Below are 19,367 nucleotides of genomic sequence, written 5' to 3'. Positions count from 1 at the left end.
TTCCATTTATTATATGTTTAACATATTTATGTGTATAAAAACATCAAAAAATCTTCGTTGACAGCATTCAAAAGAACAAGACTTTTTAAAAACTACTTAATAAAATACCTTGATAAAATAAAACTAAAATTTCTAATTTTAGTTAATGGGAGCTCAAATCCTTCCCACTAATTTCAACATCTGAAAATTAGCCAAAATTAAAATATGAAAATATAAAACATGCAAACACACAGTATGTGTATATGTTGCATTGTGTTCTTACACCCTAACAGTCAAAGCACAGAACTGCGATATTTAATTAAAAAAATGAAATGAATAAAACCCAACACAACAGACATGCAGCTGAAGAGTCACACTACAGAGAATTCTTGTACTTCAGCATCAAGCCATTACGTAAAGATGTTTGTTAATAAAATTAGAATAATGAAGTATCAGGATCACAAATTCTTTAAGACTCACGCCAGTCTATTAAATAACTAAATAACTCCATTAATCACGCTTTCATTTTATATCCATATTCTATACTAGAACAACAAGGGCCACAGTCAATTTGGATTTCTCTAGTAGTTGGTGTGCCCGTCCTAATTATTTTAACTTGAAACACATTTAAAATAAAAATAACAACAGTGAAGATGCTTTTTGTGTCATCTGTATTAATAACTTCTTTTTAATACTCAAAATGACTCCGCTCAGCACAATCACATTTTCTGCAAGTGAGCTGCAGATTCCCTGCACAATGATAAGTGATGAGGTAGTGGTTCTAAGGCAGTTGTAATTTAAAGGGACACAGGGTTCTTACACAACTGGAAGGAAGACAACAACATTGATGTTTTCTACTCTTTCTGCAACAGAATTACACAAAAAACGTTTATCAAATGGCAAAGAAATCAGATTCTTTCTTGTTATCATCCAGGGCAGAGTCCATAACTCCTTTGGCCCACTTGTGCAGGCGACTGTAAAGAGGAATACCTTTGTTTTCCCGGTAGAGGTATACTCCGGTGATATTGTTCCAGCTCAGGCTTGGCGTTGCATCTTCGACTTGAAAGTCCTTCACTATTTCTTTCTCCTCTTTATCCAAGGCCACAAAGCCAAAAAACCTCTTGACATTAGTAGCTGCCAGAATCTTTGCATGTAAATCAGCAGTGCGGCTGAAAAGCTCATTCTCATTGTCACGGTACTGGGACCAATAAGACTCCTGGTGAAATCCCAAAGGTGAGCAGCAGCGCTTAAGGCACATAAGCAAGAAGATTGTGATGGCTGTAGTTCCTACTAACAGCCATCCGAGAAGCTACAAAGTAGTCAGAGAGAGAGAGAGAGAGAGAAAGAATTCAGTGTACGTTTTAGTCATCACTATTCACATCTCACAGACTAGGCAGCTGTTCTGTGGGACCATGTGGCTCAGTAGAGGACTCATTATAGAAATTAAAAACCAAAAGCATCTGAAAGTGGCATCAGTGTGCAAGGCCATTTGCGGCATTTGAGCTATGCTTTAAAGCGTACTAATAGGTAATTAAATGAGGATGGAAACCTCTTGTCAAAACTGACATTATTTCATTGTTTCATTCTGTTATCACCAGACATATCAAAATATCTTTTCCTAAAATCATATGGTTACGAGAGGCATGGTGGTGCAGTGGGTAGCGCTGCTGCCTCACAGTAAGGAGACCTGGGTTCGCTTCCTGGGTCCTCCCTGCATGGAGTTTGCATGTTTTCCCCGTGTCTGTGTGAGTTTCCTCCCACAGTCTGAAGACATGCAGGTTGGGTGCATTGACGATCCTAAATTGTCCCTAGTGTGTGTGTGTGTCCCCTGCAGTGGGCTGGCACCCTGCCTGGCCATTTATTCCTGCCTTGTGCCCTATGCTGGCTGGGATTGGCTCCAGCGGACCCCTGTGACCCTGTGTTTGGATATAGCAGGTTAGACAATGACCGACTGACTGATATAAGGTTACACAGACTGACCTCAACTTGGAACATACTGTACAAAGTGCTAGTGTTTTCCAATTTTAACATGTAATTAACTGATTAGTTGTTATATATTGCACCACACTAAGACAACAAAATGGTATTTCAAGTGCTTCTTGTGGTTCATTAATAATGGACTGTCTATAGGGAGTCCGCAGTTTGAGAGACTTAAGGACTGCGATTGTGATGAGGATGTGAGCAACACTGGAGCAGCACAAGGAACAGTCCTGACTCCACTTCTCTTCACTCTGTACACCTGACTACAAATAGAACACCAGATCATGTCACTTGCAGAAATATGGAGATGATTCTGCACTTATAGGCTGTATGTTAGCAGCAGCAAAACCAAGGAACTGGTTATTGGCTTTCACTGCACAAATGTCCAGTTACTATTCAGGGAGTGGATGGAGAGGTGGTCCACTACTACAAATATAGTGCTTGAGGGTCCACATCAATGACAGACAGGAACTGGTCTCATGATATGGAGGGAACTACATAAGAAAGGGCAGAGCGGGCTCTTTTTCCTTAGGAGAATGTGTTCCTTTAAAGTGGGAAGTGACATCCTTCACATCTTCTATAACCGTGTGATGGCCAGTGTTATATTCTATGTAGTGGTGTGCTGGGTTGGTAGCATTACTTCAAGAGATGCCCTCCGAACAAACAAGCTAATTTAAAGGGCAGATTCAGTAATAGGACACACTGTGGACCCCCGGAGGTCGAAGCAAAGGAGAGAATTAAAACAAAGCTGAATGCCCTTATGAACACTGCTGCACATCCTGTGTCTGGCACACCAACACTGGGGACTTTCAGCCAATGATTTATACAGCAGAAGTGTGTCAAGAAATGCAACGGAGGCTCCTTAATAAAAACAGCAGTGTGTCTGCATAATACCTCACTGGGACTGTGGCTGTCAAGTCTGAAGTTTTCTTTCTTTTTAGTCACTCTGGTGTGTATCCAGACCATAGTGTAAGTGTATATTTTTATGTATTAGTTTATGTAATGAACTTCTATAAAAAGCCAAATGTGTACCTGGGGACAAATAAATGAAGCAATCTGTCTATCAAAGCCAGAATGGATGTATCTATTCATCTTCTCTATTGCCAAGTCCAGTTCTGGGTTGCAGGGAGATGGAAACTTTCCCCAGCAGCAGTAGATATAAAGCAGGTACCAATCTTTAATGGGGAAAATTAATCATCACATTAACACAATATCTGCAATATGCTGCTCATTTCTAACAATTACCTACTGAATAATTCATAAGAAAATGTACAACAGAGCAATATACTGCTGAAGTAATGTCACAACTTTGCCAGCGGTTTTCAGTCATCGCCTTCATTTTCCTAATCTAATTGAGTGGAGGTTGCACGCCTGTGAAGCTGGTCGCTTAATGCGACATGCCCAGCCATTCAGTCCAATAAAATCAATCCGATTTGATTTTGTCTTTAGTCTTAGGGGTCAGCTCTGAGTGCATAAGAGCTGACAAGCAACAAATGCTCCTCTAGACATAGAATCCAATAATGGGGGTGTTTTGGACCCCACAAGGAGAAAAGAAGCTCATGTCTAGTGTCTTATATTTTACTTACCACTACAGAATCCACGTTAATAAAAAGTGGATGTCTGGTCGCTATGTCTCTGTCATATCAAACAGATGGCACATCACAAACATTAACACTGCTTTTTCAAATCCCATACCAGATTATAACATATAACCATAAAAGAGATGTGCAGTTTATGGTGCACTGCAAATGTTAACACAAATGTCTACATTGATTGCTTAGGTTTCAACCCGTCTTAGATAGGTAGCACTGCTAGTGGAAAACAAGAAAAGGGGGCAAGCATGACTGCTCTAGAACGTCAGTACTCAGTTGACAAATGCAACTTGGGCAGAGATTGTCAGTAATTTAAACTGACAACGTGATTAGCTACTGCAGTTAGCAAATCTGACATACCCAACAACTGGACATTGGCTGAAGACATGATGAACTAGTTTTAAATTATTGAGCTACAATCATAAAGCATAGCTATTTTTATTTGTATCACCATTCCATGTTGCACTTGCATTCTTTTAGTTAAAAGGGATATGCCTGGAGTTCTGTATTTTTGTATATGTTAAATTGGACTGTACAGGTCAGGGGTACTTTGTACTTAGAAGAGACTGCCATGGAAGTAAAGCTGACATTTCTTGACTTTATCACAACATGCTTAGTCACCATTTAGAAAAATGATTTGATCCATATATGCAAAAATAATAGCGAAAATAAAAGAAAAGTGCATTTAAGAAACACTTCATAATAGGGTTTGTGGGATCGTTCAGAAAACTACTGCGGTCGAAATGGAAACCTTGAAAACATTTAACTTAAATACGATATCAACACAACTGTTAATTACCCATATACGGAGGATGGAGTCACTGTCTCTCACACGTCAAATTACTTATGTTAGTCTTCTGAAACGAAGGAGCTTTCTATCACCACATCACTAAATGGAAGTGTGCATGGAGATTATTACTTTAGATGAGCAGCTAGCATAGAGCAGGCTCCAATATTGTGTTGACCTCAGTTTTACGGAAGCTCTGAACCACACAGTGAAAGAAAATCTCTCACTCAGCATCTCAGAAATGGAATAGAAGGTCGCCATGTACAGAATTCACTCGAGCTCTATATGTGCACAGCAAACAATTATTCAACTTAAAATTACAGTGCATCTGGAAAGTATTCACAGCGCATCACTTTTTCCACATTTTGTTATGTTACAGCCTTATTCCAAAATGGATTAAATTCATTTTTTCCTCCGAATTCTACACACAACACCCCATGATGACAATGTGAAAAAAGTTTACTTGAGATTTTTGCAAATTTATTAAAAATAAAAAAATTGAGAAAGCACATGTACATAAGTATTCACAGCCTTTGCCATGAAGCTCAAAATTGAGCTCAGGTGCATCCTGTTTCCCCTGATCATCCTTGAGATGTTTCTGCAGCTTCATTGGAGTCCGCCTGTGGTAAATTCAGTTGACTGGACATGATTTGGAAAGGCACACACCTGTCTATAGAAGGTCCCACAGTTGACAGTTCATGTCAGAGCACAAACCAAGCATGAAGTCAAAGGAATTGTCTGTAGACCTCTGAGACAGGATTGTCTTGAGGCACAAATCTGGGGAAAGTTACAGAAAAATTTCTGCTGATTTGAAAGTCCCAATGAGCACAGTGGCCTCCATCATCCGAAAGTGGAAGAAGTTCGAAACCACCAGAACTCTTCCTAGAGCTGGCCGGCCATCTAAACTGAGCGATCGGGGGAGAAGGGCCTTAGTCAGGGAGGTGACCAAGAACCCGATGGTCACTCTGTCAGAGCTCCAGAGGTCCTCTGTGGAGAGAGGAGAACCTTCCAGAAAGACAACCATCTCTGCAGCAATCTACCAATCAGGCCTGTATGGTAGAGTGGCCAGACGGAAGCCACTCCTTAGTAAAAGGCACATGGCAGCCCGCCTGGAGTTTACCAAAACGCACCCGAAGGACTCTCAGACCATGAGAAACAAAATTCTCTGGCAGGATGAGACAAAAATTGAACTCTTTGGTGTGAATGCCAGGCATCACATTTGGAGGAAACCAGGCACCGCTCATCACCAGGCCAATACCATCCCTACAGTGAAGCATGGTGGTGGCAGCATCATGCTGTGGGGATGTTTTCAGCGGCAGGAACTGGGAGACTAGTCAGGATAAAGGGAAAGATGACTGCAGCAATGTACAGAGACATCCTGGATGAAAACCTGCTCCAGAGCACTCTTGACCTCAGACTGGGGCGACGGTTCATCTTTCAGCAGGACAACGACCCTAAGCACACAGCCAAGATATCAAAGGAGTGGCTTCAGGACAACTCTGTTAAATGTCCTTGAGTGGCCCAGCCAAAGCCCAGACTTGAATCCGATTGAACATCTCTGGAGAGATCTTAAAATGGCTGTGCACCGACGCTTCCCATCCAATCTGATGGAGCTTGAGAGGTGCTGCAAAGAGGAATGGGTGAAACTAGCCAAGGATAGGTGTGCCAAGCTTGTGGCATCATATTCAAAAGGACTTGAGGCTGTAATTGCTGCCAAAGGTGCATCGACAAAGTATTGAGCAGAGGCTGTGAATACTTATGTACATGTGATTTCTCAGTTTTTTTAATTTTTAATAAATTTGCAAAAACCTCAAGTAAACTTTTTCACGTTGTCATTATGGGGTGTTGTGTGTAGAATTCCGAGGAAAAAAATGAATTTAATCCATTTTGGAATAATGCTGTAACATAACAAAATGTGGAAAAAGTGATGCGCTGTGAATACTTTCCGGATGCACTGTAGATATTTGAGCACATTTGTCTTGTTTAAAATTGTCCAAAATGTTTCCAGGGCAAGATCGAACCTGTGAACATTGCAATCGAGCTCCAGCCTCACTGGGCCACATGTTTTGGGCAGGTACCAAATTAACATCATTCTGGAGCAAAATCTTTAAATACCTTTCAGACAGCCTTGGTGTCACAATCACCACTAATCCATTAACAGCTGTGTTTGGTGGGCTCACTGAGGGGCTTAAAGTGGAGAAGGACAAATAAACTGTAGTTGCCTTCACTACAATATTGTCACGTAGATTTATCTTGCTCAACTGGAAGAATCTTAACTCTTCTCTTGTAAGTCAGTGGGTAACTGATGTTTTATACTATTTGAAATTGGAAAAAAATCTAATTCTCACTTCGAGGATCTGTGCAGAACATTTTTAAAACCTGGCAGGACCTAATCAATAATATTTTAGAATAGGCATTTCAATTGAGGAAGCAGATTCTCTCCCCTCTTTTTTTTTATCAATTTACTTATTTCTTATTTTTACTAGTTTAAAGTCTTACTCTGTTGGCCTAGCTATCTCTCTCAGGGTTGGGGGTAGATTTGTTTTGAACCTAGTTTTGCTAAAATTGACTTGCCTGTATGGGTAATTATTTGATTTTAATAAAAATCAATAAAATAAATAAAAAAAAATCTTAGAAGGTTGGAAGGAGACAAGACGTGATTTTCTCAGAGAGATACTTTCACGTCCCGTGAGACGAGGCGTTGTGCCAAGAGATTTAACCACACCTGGGGCTGGAAATAAAAGACAAAGAGTAGATGACAAAGTAGAACATCGTAAAGAATTCAAAAACGTTGGCGCGGTACATATGCAAAGCAGGTTAGAGATATTGGAAGTACAAAAATTCAAAAGTCTCACAAAAATGATAGTAAAGATCGCAAACAAACGGAAATTACTCGGTGAAATGATGGAACAGCAAAAAGAGATTTAATATATTGTTCGGATTTAAACTTTAACTCAGAGAATTGTAGATCGTCTAATTCGTGTTGCCGTCGGGAAAAAAAAAAAAGTAGTGTTTCTACCCAATGAAGAGGCGTATCCACGAAAATTAAAAAAAGATTTGTTGTTTGGTGAAAGTGAAATCCCGCGAGAGAAATCATTTCTCATTTGTGTGAATATTATTGTCAAACACATTTCTTGTAAAGAGAAAGAAACGATATTTACTCACGGGCAAGTTATATGTTGTGTTGTCACGATGCAATTCCAAACATGGAATCAAAATTCAATGTGATCCTGATGAAAAGGTAAAAGCGAACAGAGATTATATGGACGCAGGTGATACGACAGAAGTGCGCAGCGCGAGATGTAGATCACACGGCATGGCAGCAGCAGCAAACCAGCAGCTGATTGAGCAAAGAGAAGATAAAAAAAAACCCCAACTATCTTTCTCATTGTATCACCATTCAAGAGGGGGGACACCACCTTCTTCATAAAGTGAGAGGCAGAAACACAAAGTGGCGGGCGTGTAGCGCAGGCCAGGGGTTGGTGGGGCAGGCAGAGGGTGGGGGCGGGGTTGGCGAAGAGAGCAGGGGGCAAAGCCCCCTAGTGTTTATTTATTTAAAAAAAAAAAAAACGAAAAAGAAAATCTGTACGTACAAGATTTTTCCATAGATGTACAGGATAGGGATTATCCCATAATTATTTTCATTGCATGGTCTAGCGCTTCTGTGCAGTTTAGACTGCTATTGGCCTTTCTTTGCGGTGTGTGTAGTACATGTGCCATTTGTCTTAGCGAGGCTCCATCCTGTAATTGTGTATTGGGTGGATACAGTCTGTAGACTTCGATGAATGTTGTGTATGATTGAAAAAAATGAAGTTTATAGCTTCCGCTGTGGTGTTCAAAACCTTTATTGGCCAGTTGAGTTTTTGCTTTGGTCACGTAATGCCATTCTTTCATCAACTCTAGTTTGGCATCTGAGTGACGAGTCTATTCTATTGATGTTCATTCGCCTTCTTGATGGTGGCGCTGATCTCATTACAGTGTAGTGCTAGGTTAACTAATGTTTATTTAATTTAAATTCATTTGACATCAGCACTTTATTAAAGTAATCCCTGGAACCAACACATAGATTAATTTAATTTATACTGGAAATTTACATTCATGTGAAAAAGAAAGTACACCCTCTTACAGTTCTATGGTTTTAAGTATTATAATTATAATAAAAAAAATCTGGTACTTACCAGGTTCTAAAATTATTTACATTTAACCTCTGGTGTAAAACAACAAACAACAGATTCCACTGTGTCGTTATTTATTTAACACAAATTAAGCCAAAATGGAGAAAAACTATGTACACCCCATGATTCAATAGCTTGTAGAAGCACCTTTAGCAGCAATAACTTGACGTCATCGTTTCCAGTCTGACTTTATCGGCCTCTCACATTGTTGTGGAGGAATTGTGGCCCACCTTTCTTTACAGCGTTGCTTCAGTTCATTGAGGTTTGTGGCTATTCGTTTATGCACAGCCCTCTTAAGGTCCCGCCACAGCATTTGAATCGGGTGGAGGTCTGGACTTTGACTGAGCCATTGCACCTCCTTGATTCTTTTCTTTTTCAGCCATTCTGTTCTTGATTTGCGATCATTGTCCTGTTGCATGAACCAATTTTGGCCAAGCTTTAGCTGTTGGAAAGATGGCCTTGCATTTGATTCTGTAATACTTTGGTATACAGCGGAGTTCACGGTCAACTCAATGACTGCAATGTGCCCAGATCCTGTGGCTGCAAAACAAGCCCAAATCATCAGCCTTCCACCACCATGCTTCACAGCGGTATGAGGTGTTTTTTGCTGATATGCAGTGTTTATGTTTTCACTAAATGTGGCTCTGTGTGATATGGCCAGACATCTCCACATTGTACTCGTCTTTCCAAAGGACATTGTTCCAGAAGTCTTGTGATTTGTTCAGATGCAAATTTGCAAGCCTAAGCCATGCTTGCCATGTTCTTTTTAAAGAGAAGAGGCTTTCTCCTGGAAACCCTTCCCAACAAGCCATACTTGTTCAGTCTTTTTCAACTTGTACCGTCATGAACTTTAACATTTAACATGCTAACTGAGGCCTGTGGAGTCGGAGATGTAGCTCTTGGGATTTTGTTTTGCAGTTTCTCTGGGCATTGCACAGACTGACCTTTGCTGAGATGTCCAATCCTGGGAAGATTGCCAACTGCCTTGAATGTTTCCCAGATGTGAATAATCTTTCTCACTGTAGAATGACAGACTTATAAATCTCCTCAGATTGATGGACAGTAACAATTGCTTCTCTGAGATCATTGCTTTCCTCCTTGGCATTGTGTTAACGCTCACCTGAATGCTCCAGACCAACAAACCTCCAAAATGTCTGCTCTTATAGAGGTGGTCTCACTTGCCGTTGATCAAGTAATCAAGTGCATTGATTAGCAGCACTTGGCTGATACTCACCTTCTTAAGTGCACACTTACTGCTTCCATAGGAATTAATTTTTCCCACACTGCTTCTACATTTTGGCTTAGTTTTTGTTAAATAAATTATGCCATGGTGTAAAATGTGTTGTTCACCGGAGGTAGTATTGACCTAATTTTAAAACCTGCCATGGACCTGATGATTTTTTGTTATGTCCCGTGTGCCAGATGCCTAATGCCTTTGCCAGCAAGCACCCCTCCTTAATGGAAGGACTAAGGGAGAAAGTGTGTTCAGGGCATTATTGCTCCTGGGTCACTAGGTGACAGCCCCCAGGTAACTATGGCACCACAGATTCCCACATGGCACATTGAGAATTGGAGTTTGGTGGTTCAGTCCTGTTGGGTTCCAGGGGTGCAACCAGTGAGACTCCTGAGCCCTACTTCATCGGAGTCCCACCTCACCCTAAAGTGCCTTTGCACCATGCTAATGGGCAACCGGAAGTACTCCCAGGTACAGCATAAAAGGAGCTAGCTTCCACTGCTCCAGGAGCCCGAATCGAGAGGGAGAAGACAAAGCTTGCAGGAGGAAGGAGGAGATGGAGATAGTGGAAAGTGTTTGGACTTTGTATTGCACTGTGGGAAACGATTCTGGGAAGTGTTTTCAATAATAAAATCTTGTGTTTGTGTTGGACTTGTGTCTTGTGTCTGTCTGTGTCAGGTTTGGGGAGCTAGAGCACCCCCTTCAGGTCACAGCGATACATAAAACTTTATAATTGAAAGAGGGTGTACTTTGATTTTCACATGACTGTATATAGATTAGTATCCACCCTCAACAATCCAAATAACTGGCTTAAAATTTGGTTTGGGAGACAGTTCAGCCACTTATATAATTACAGGGTCAAGGGATTGGAGTCCTATCTCTGCCACTTCTGGTTTCCGAGTCACAAATAATTAACCTAACACATATGGACCAGGGAAATACACAAAATCCAAAGAGAGCTGCATTAGCCACCGTGACCCACCATTTCTTTGAAATCTCAAAGGACACATTTGGTCCTTTTGAGTCCAGGAAAAGTTTCAGCCATATGGTGGCGTGACCAATTAGTGTTACATCTACAGTAGGGAACATAAAATTACCTGAGATTCATATTTGAGCCTCCTCACAACCTGTTCTCTCAATTTTGTATCCACACCAATGATCTCTTTACATGGCAGCTGAGCAAGAACGCTTGCATCTAGGCCTGTGGAGACACTGTTAAGAGATGTGGTATCGACAAACTCACTCAGGGCACAGACGTAGGGCTCTCCGCGTAGAAGAGATATGACCGACCATGTCAAAGGAGCTACCAATGCCCTGCCTGCGATGGAGGCCAAGAGGGCAAAGGCAGCAGCAGCTGAGAAGTTCTTACACGCTCGTAGACGACATTCCGAGACCATGTTCCAGGTATTCCTGTTAAGCATGACACCAATAAGGAATAACACCAGCGCAGGCACACCGATGGCAGCCAGGCCATAGAGGTAGTTTCGCTCTGGCGAGCACGGGCAACTAAAGGCAAAGACGCTGTACACCTCCTGGCTTGCAACCGTCCCCAGTGCTATCAGCCCATTAAAGATCATCACATCTTTGCTTTTAAAGAAAAGCGCAATGAATTTAAAGTTCTCCGATATTAATGAAGCCATCCTTGCACTCTGTCCTTGCACTCCTTTGGTAAGATCCTAAGAAGCGACTTCCACCTGAAGGTTTTTGTTCAGTAGATTCCTTGTTATCACAGAACTTCTGCCATTAGGTTAAAATGGCAGTTGTGTTTTGTAGATTTCCTGGGATGAAAGAGAGAAAGAGACAAGAGATGGTTAATAATCCAAAGAGTGGTGTAATCGAGCACATCTGGAGAAGGAGGAACACACATTCTTTCACAGTAGCACATTTTTTACTCCTTTAGGAAATGAAACGGCACTTCTGCACATTTCTGATCCATTGGTTTTTCCGCCGTTGGCTTCCGGTGGGCAGGGAGAGCTGATGACTATTCTGATAGCATAAAGTGATAGAATGCCAGTCCCCTCACATGGCATCCTCATGCATATCAAGCCAACTTAGAGTCTCATACATTTCTTTATAAAGCGTAAAAGCACCGGAATACTTAATGAAATACCAGAATGTCAGAAATATGCGGATACTCTACACACATTGTAAAACCAAACCCTTCTCGTCGACTCCCCTTACATCTGCAAAGCTACAGCGGCAACCCCCGTGACACCATGTTGTATGCAAGTGCCCACTTAGTTTTTCCAAAACGTTTGCTGGGCAGACTTTTATCCCATTAACAGCTCAGATTTCAAAATCGTGACGTCTTCCCCGGGAATTCCACACGCCACAGGAAGAAAAACACAAACTACACATTCCAGTGTCTCGTTTCAACTTGTCTCGTCTTACCTCTTTTGTGCTTGTCACTGCTTTCAGGCCGCCACACAAGTCTCAAATTTGGGTAAAAGCCACACCCGTGACTTTTTCCTCCAGGACACAAGTGGAAATAAAGATCCCCTCAAGAGGGCAGGAACACATGAGCTGTTTATGGGAGCTATTTTTAAAGTGGAGACAGCAATGCCGTTGTGCCGTTTATCCACCCTGCTCCAAGCCGGCCGCCATTGCCCTGCCGTCAGCTTTGTGCTTTTAATCAACCGCTCTTCCACCCTGAAAAGCAGGAACAAACTTCATTTTGTGAGTTGCTTTACTGTGTGTTTTTGGAAATCATTAGTCTCACTTATTCCACCAAGGCTGGGAGCTGTGAGTCATACAGAGGAATTCTTTAGCCCGACTTTCATTTCTGTCTCCAGTTACTTACAAAAAAGAAAGCAACCACCAATGTATAAAGGCTTAGAGGACGCTGGTAATAAACACCATGCTTCTAAAATTCAGCCTCGACTCCACAGGAACAGACGGTCAGTGTTTACTACTGTAAACCCAAACCCTAAACGGTGTCATAGCATAACATTCTCAAACCCAGGTAATGCAATTCAGGGTAGCCAAGGGTCAAAGCCATTCCCAGGAGCAAGGCAGGAACCATCCCTGGATGGAACACCAGTCCATCACAAGATCCACTTGCACATGGTCAACTGGAAATTGCCAAATGAACCTAACATGCATGTCTTTGAGGATGTGGGAGGATCATCAGGGTACTCAGAAGAGGAGAAGAGAAAGGAAGGAGCAAAAAACACAGGCAGCAATCGGCTCTGTGAGACTCCACAGCAAACTACTGTGCTACTTCAGTATTCAGTTTTCTGCCTATTATTATTTTTTGGCTTTGTGATAAGCGGTCCATGGCATTGTGCAGGTTTTTAAAGAAATAATCGCATCCCGAGAGTGTGTGGGCTCAGAACGGGTACAGGTGTGCGCATGACGGCACTGCTGCAGGGTGGAATGCTGTGCTTGGCTGATCGTTCCCTCCTGTGCAAGTGTGAGTGGATCAGTCAGGAGCCTCATTCAGAGGACACATTTGTACCCAGAGCCTGTACAGAGAGTGGGAAAAAGGGGATAAAAAGAAAAAAAAGCAGAACAGAAAGAGAGAAAGAAACAAGAAGAGAAAGGAATAGAGGTTAACATAAAGAAGGACAGAGATGGCAAGATCGGAGGATGCCTGCGTGTGAGGGATTAGAGGCAGGAGGACAGGAGCGAGGCTCAGCGAGTGGAGCCTGCGGATGAAGAAGGGGCGCTCCTGTTGAGCGATGTTGGGGAGTAGGAGCGGCCCATTAAGTGGGACTGATAATTGGAAGACGTGTGCGGCTCAGAGTGGTGCCCCATGGTTGCTGAAGGCCTGGAAAAGGGGACCCAAGCCAGGTATTTAGAGTTGACTGAACCCATCAGAAGGACGTCTCACCTAGTGCAAGGTCTTGTACGGGGTAAGCAGAGGATACATCAGTTTTTGAAGGATGCACAAGGGCTTGCGAGCGTTCTATGGAACAGATTCCTGCCTGTGATTTAAACCCTGTTTTAAAGGAATATTTATTTCCTGGATATTTTAACTTCCACACAGACATTATTTTTATAGATTAGTGCACTTCTTGAACTCTGTTCCTAATTAGATTTGTAATACAAGCACTTTTTACACCAACCCCCTGCTGGATGTGTGTGTCCTCATTTGACCGGCTCATCTCAGTTCATGACAATTGACAGTTTCAAGGTTGAAGAGGCTGCCGGTGGTGACAAGGGAGTGAAAAGCCAACCCGCACTGTCTCAGGCTTATCCATGCAATACTCAGAGTGAAGCCTAAAATGCAGCACACCTGATGTGTATGGCAGCAACCATTAGAGCCTGATCTAGGACACGGACGCTTCCTGCACACAGTGCTCTTCTTATGACAGCATTCAAGCCAACATCTATTTTAGGAATTCATGTGTTCATTCTTTAAAAAAATTATATATATTCTCCAAGGCAGTTCTTAGAGTCACTATACTAGTACTGGGTAGGGCCTCCTTTTGCTCTCAAACGAGCCTCAGTTCTTCAGGGCATGGATTCCATTAGATCATTCCTTTGAGATTCAGGTCCATGCTGATGTGAGTGCATCACACAATTTCTTTAGGTTTGTCAGCTGCACATTCAAGCTCTGAATCTCCCATTCTACAACATTCCAAACGTGTTCTATTGAAATCAGATTTAATGACTGGGAAAGTCACTGAGCTCATTACGTTCACGAAAACCAGTCCGAGATGACTTTTGCTCGGTGACATGTTGCATTATCATGCAGGAAGTAGCGAGTAGAAAATGGGTCCATTGTGGCCATGAATGGATGCACTTGGTCAGCAACAATACTCAGATAGGCCGTGGCATTCAAGCGATGATTGATTGGTATTAACAGGTCCAAAGGGTGCCAAGAAAACATTCCTAACACCATGACATCACCACCACACACAGCAGGTTGAGTGCATGGGTTCATGACGTTGGTGCCAGATTCCGACCTTACCATCTGTGTGCCTCAGCAGACACCGAGATTCATCAGACAGACTAGGCTACATTTTTCCTTTCTTCAGCTATCCACTGCGCCCATCGCAGCCTCTGCTTTCTGTTCTTGGCTGACAGGAGTGGAACCCAACATGGTTGTCTGCAGTTGAAGTCCATCCACCTCAAGGTTTGACATGTTGTGCATCCCAAGATACTTTTGTGCCCACTACATCTGTACAGAGTGGTTGTCTGAGTTACCACAGCCTTTCTGTCAGCTTAAATGAGTCAGACTGTCCTCCTCTGCCCGTTCTTATTAACCAGGTATTTCCTGACTGCACAAGTGCTGCTCACTGGACTTTTTTTGTTTCTTACACCATTCTGCGTAAATCCTAGAGACTGTTGTGCATGAAATCCCAGGCGATCAGCAGTTGCACAAATACTCAAACCAGCTCTTCTGGCATCAACAATCATGCTACAGTCAAAATCCTGGAGATTGTATTTTTTTCCCCCATTCTATTGCTTGATGTGAACATTAACTGAAGCGCCCGACCTGTATATCTGTATGATTTTAAGGATTGTGCTGCTGCCACGTGATTGGCCAATCAGATGACTGCACAGATAAGCAGGTGTTCCTAGGAATGTTCTCAGTCAGTGAGTGTGTGTGTGTGTTTTCCTAAAGATGAAGCATAGGAGGACACATTCCTAAGCGTTCATTAAATTAAAAAGTTCTTCAGCTCTCCAAATCCCCACATGTTGAGTGCCAAACAGGTTCATTGTAGAGCCAGGTGAGAAAGTGAAGTTATAAGCTTTAATTCCATGCCCAGTTTTGTCTTGTCTAAAGTATAAACTCTCTAATGTTTGAAGGCTTTTACAAGAGAAGGATCAACTGGTTTTTCAGGAATTTCTTTGCCCTTCTGCCTACTTCATGTTTTGGAGATGTGCCTGTTTGGCTAATTGTTTTTCTTTAAATGTACAGGCACGGTCATAGAGTGCTTTAGATTATGTGCAAAACTGCACAATTAGGGAACACTTCTGTCTATTAGTAACGTGATTATACTCAACATTATTGTACTCTTTAATCCTTTTACAGGTGTTCACTGTATGGCACAGGCATATTATGCAATATAGTTTCCCTCAGCTTTCTTTTTGTTGGATAGTTAGCAATGCTGCCTCACAGTCCAAGTGTCCTGGGTTCACATTGCAGCATTTTGTTTTTCTCTACTGAGTATGCACATTTTCCCTGTGTCCCCATTGTTTTCCCTGGGTACTCCAATTTTCCTTCCACTTCCCAATGATGCACAGTTTAGGTTGACTGGAGCCCCTAAATCGTCCCCAGATGTGCATGTGAGCGAGTAAACCCCACAATGACCTGATGCCTCTTTTAGTGTTGCTTCCTGCTTTGTGCCTGATGTAGCCCGGTTAACCTCCAGTTCTACATGACCTTCTATTGCACTAATTTGGAAAATAACCGACTGAATGACTAGCTAACAAGTGTAAACTTTCCTCTTTTATGGTATATCAATGCTGCTCTGTATTGTTCTAAAGTCGTCCTGTCCCCTGCAATGGACTGGTAGCCCATCCGTTTTTGTTTACTGCCTTGCACTAAATGCTTCAAGGATCAGCTCCAACTCCACACTGGATTTAAACAGGATTGTTGTTGCACAAATGGATGGATGCATTGCTCCCTAGAGTTTCAAACACCTTGACATATGAAATGGGACACTAAAATCAAGCGATATTAAAAAGGCAGAGGCCTGAATGGAGAGATGGTCTGATTAGTAGTCACAAATACATTATTGGTATTCTCATAATAAAAATGGGTTTGCCTGCTGCATGTTAAGGTCACTTAACAGAAGGATTTGCAGTTAAGGTTGAGCTACCTCAAGGATCATCATTAAACCGGTTTCTTTTTAGTCTGTTTATGGATGTTATTGCTAGGGGGATAGCAGATCAGCCCCCCTTGGTACAAGAAGCTATTTGCAGATGACATTGTGCAGTGTGACATGTCTAAGACTGTCACAAAAAAGGAAAATGAAGGGGTGGCAAAGAGCTATGGAGGATAGAAGTCTTACGATTAGTTGGGAAAAGAATATTTAAGGAACAAGAACAAAATAGAGAAGTTCACCTCCAGGGAAAGAAAAGGGTCCAATATGTGAAATCAACAATAGTAGGGGATGGACAGATAGATTCAGAAATAAAGCATAGGATGCAATCAGTTTGGGAAAACTGGAAAAGGGAATCAGGAATGTTATAGAGGCCAAAGAATTAGTGTAAGAGTATAAAACAATAGTCAAGCCAGCATCGTTGTATGGACTAGAAACCTGTGCAGCTAAAAAGATGTATGAAAAGAAACTGAATGCTGCAGACATGAGGATGTTGACATGAATGCATGGATATAAAGGCTGAGAGAATGAGAGGTGCAGTTAGAGTTGGGGAAACCTCAAGGAAAAGTCAGGAAAGAAGGTTAAAGCAGTATGAGAAGAGAGAAGAAGAATCATGGATGGAGGAGAAGAGCAAAGAGAAGGTGGATGGGCTGTGTGAAACGAGGACCAAAGGGAGAAAGTGGTGGCGGGCAATGAAGTATAAAAACAGACAAGTGCGGAGGAGGCTGGTTCAATATAGCAATCGTACATTAAAGCTTTAGAAGAAGAGTAATGCTGATTTTTATGACTGGATAACACCTGACCACATTTTACATACTGGTATATAGAACAGATGCAACCATTTACATGTACACAAAGAAAACAAACGTTAAAACATCAGTATTTCTGGGTAATTCCAAACTTTTAAATGCTAGTAATAGTATAAAGTAACAAAATAAAACTGAATTAAACACCAGACATGCACAGTAAAGATATAGGCAGGTGAATTAAAAGCCTGCAGTCACCCAAAGCTACCTACCACCTAATAATACTGGAGTGGTGCAGAGTTACTGGAAATCTCAAGCTGGAGTCAGAACCCCCCCAGGGTAAGCCTTATTGTTAAATGAACCTCTTGAATTAAATGGCTGTTCCTACCCCACAATAGGATCGATCAATTCAAACCACAAGGATTGTTAACGGTTAACAATGTCGGCCTGGCCTCCGCATTTCATTTTAGCTTTCTTGCTTGTGAATACCCCGAGGCGTTTTATTATTTTTTTCAGTCGATCCATTTTCTTACAGCGACACCACGTGCGTCCGCGTGTACACCTCATTACAGCGACACATTTAGGACCAGTTCAGGACAGAAAGTTAAGGAATACAGAGGTAACAAATGAATACATTCTCCCTCTCTCACACACAACAGATGCTAGCTAAACTTTCTGATCTGGCAGAATGGGTGAGCAACCGTTGATTTCATGCAGCAACTGATGAGAGACGGAACGACTCGGTGGTTCGCGCCGTTACTTAACAACTACAGTTAAGTTGTGCTCCGGGCATACGGACAGGTTCTGTCAGCGTGACCCTGGCATTGGTAAGAGTATACATTTCTGATAAATCTGAGGGACATCCGGTCGATTGGACGGCGGGACGCGATATTTGCTTCCACCCACAAGACGGTGAGACAAGTACCGTAATGGACGCCGAAGCCGCAATTAATGTCCAGTAATGCTTAACCATCATCGTCTAGACTGCCTTGGAAATGAAAAGGGAACACATAATCGACGCTTTTCCCAACCATTTCCCCGTCTTCTCCACATTTGCATTTACCTGTTAATCCTCCTGGGAGCGTCCACGCCACCGCTGCCTCTGCCTTGGCTCATCAGCTCCGAAGCACCAATGAGGGGCAGGGTTTGGTTATGAGGGGGTGGAGCCAACTCAGGTGTGCGCTGAGACCGCTTACCTGTGGGAAAGAAGAGATGCACGCAATGTGGATTAAGGCAGGATGAAAACGCACCTCCGTCACGTAAGCAAAGTAACGACACTAACAAAGCACTGAAAAAGCAGAATGGATAGATCGTTGAAGGATTGCTGGCAGGATGTCAGTGCAGCAGATCTAGGCCTCGAAGAGGCAGTACACAGTTCAGGTTCCACACCAAGGCACTGGCCAGCAGTGTGAAGGCAGTTATCAGAAAGTATCATCCACCCAGGAACGCCTCAGGATATTCCAGAATGCTTGAAAACTGACCACTTCCTTGATCTTTCCAGGGGATGAGAGGGCAGACCAGAAATTGTCTGTTACACTAAACGGCCAAAAGTAATGCGGACAGGCACCCCGCCAAATTATTCAGTTCAGGTGTTTCAACCGTACTGATTGTTAGCAGTCAGTGCTGGCGCCACCATTAAAGTGAATTAGACATTTGATTAGAGCGCAGATCATAAGAGGGTAAAAACCCAGCCACATGGGTTAGCTACTGAACAGTCGGTTGGCGCACTAATAAGCTTGGCCTAGGGTGTAAAATAACATAGCCACTGTTAGCAGGTGCATAAAATGCAGCATAGTTATGCAATTTAAATTAAGAAACACTTACAGTAGAATGGGTTGTAATGAAGAGCTCTTAACTTTCCATTAGGCACTGTCAGAGGATGCCAGCATTGCCACAAGGAAGTATGTGAAGTTTCTGTTCTGCTAGATCTGCCCTGGTCAACTGTGTGCTGTTATTGAAAGTGGGAGTGTTGAGGAGTTGAATCAGCACAACCACAAAGCGGTAGACCACTCACAAGGGCAGTGGCGCTGTGTCCTGCAGCACATAAAAATTGCCTATCTGTTGTGACGCGGTAGACCACTCAGAAGGGCAGTGGCAC

The 19,367-nt window shown here is 42.4% G+C and overlaps 1 protein-coding gene across 5 annotated transcripts; it reads right to left on the bottom strand.

Moving 5' to 3' along the window:
* Window positions 1-305: 305 nt before the first annotated feature.
* Window positions 306-18,410, bottom strand: LOC120514262 (calcium homeostasis modulator protein 2-like). 5 transcript variants are annotated; one of them, XM_039734570.1, is made up of 4 exons: window positions 18,333-18,393; window positions 12,139-12,396; window positions 10,845-11,525; window positions 306-1,288 (listed from the first exon to the last, which is right to left on the bottom strand). In XM_039734570.1, the coding sequence occupies exons 3-4, from the start codon at window positions 11,385-11,387 to the stop codon at window positions 872-874; spliced, it is 960 nt and encodes a 319-aa protein (XP_039590504.1). In that variant the 5' UTR covers window positions 11,388-11,525; window positions 12,139-12,396; window positions 18,333-18,393; the 3' UTR covers window positions 306-871. The 5 variants fall into 5 exon arrangements, with proteins under 5 accessions (XP_039590504.1, XP_039590496.1, XP_039590487.1 ...); XM_039734562.1 differs by lacking the exon at window positions 12,139-12,396 and having other exon boundaries at window positions 18,333-18,410; XM_039734553.1 differs by lacking the exon at window positions 18,333-18,393 and having other exon boundaries at window positions 12,139-12,491.
* Between the last annotated feature and the right edge of the window lie 957 nt (window positions 18,411-19,367).

Source organism: Polypterus senegalus, chromosome 1 (assembly GCF_016835505.1).
Source record: "Polypterus senegalus isolate Bchr_013 chromosome 1, ASM1683550v1, whole genome shotgun sequence".
Classification (NCBI taxonomy): Eukaryota; Metazoa; Chordata; class Cladistia; order Polypteriformes; family Polypteridae; genus Polypterus; species Polypterus senegalus.
The sequence above is the reverse complement of the archived record's forward strand: the minus strand, read 5'-3'. Positions and strand labels throughout refer to the sequence as shown.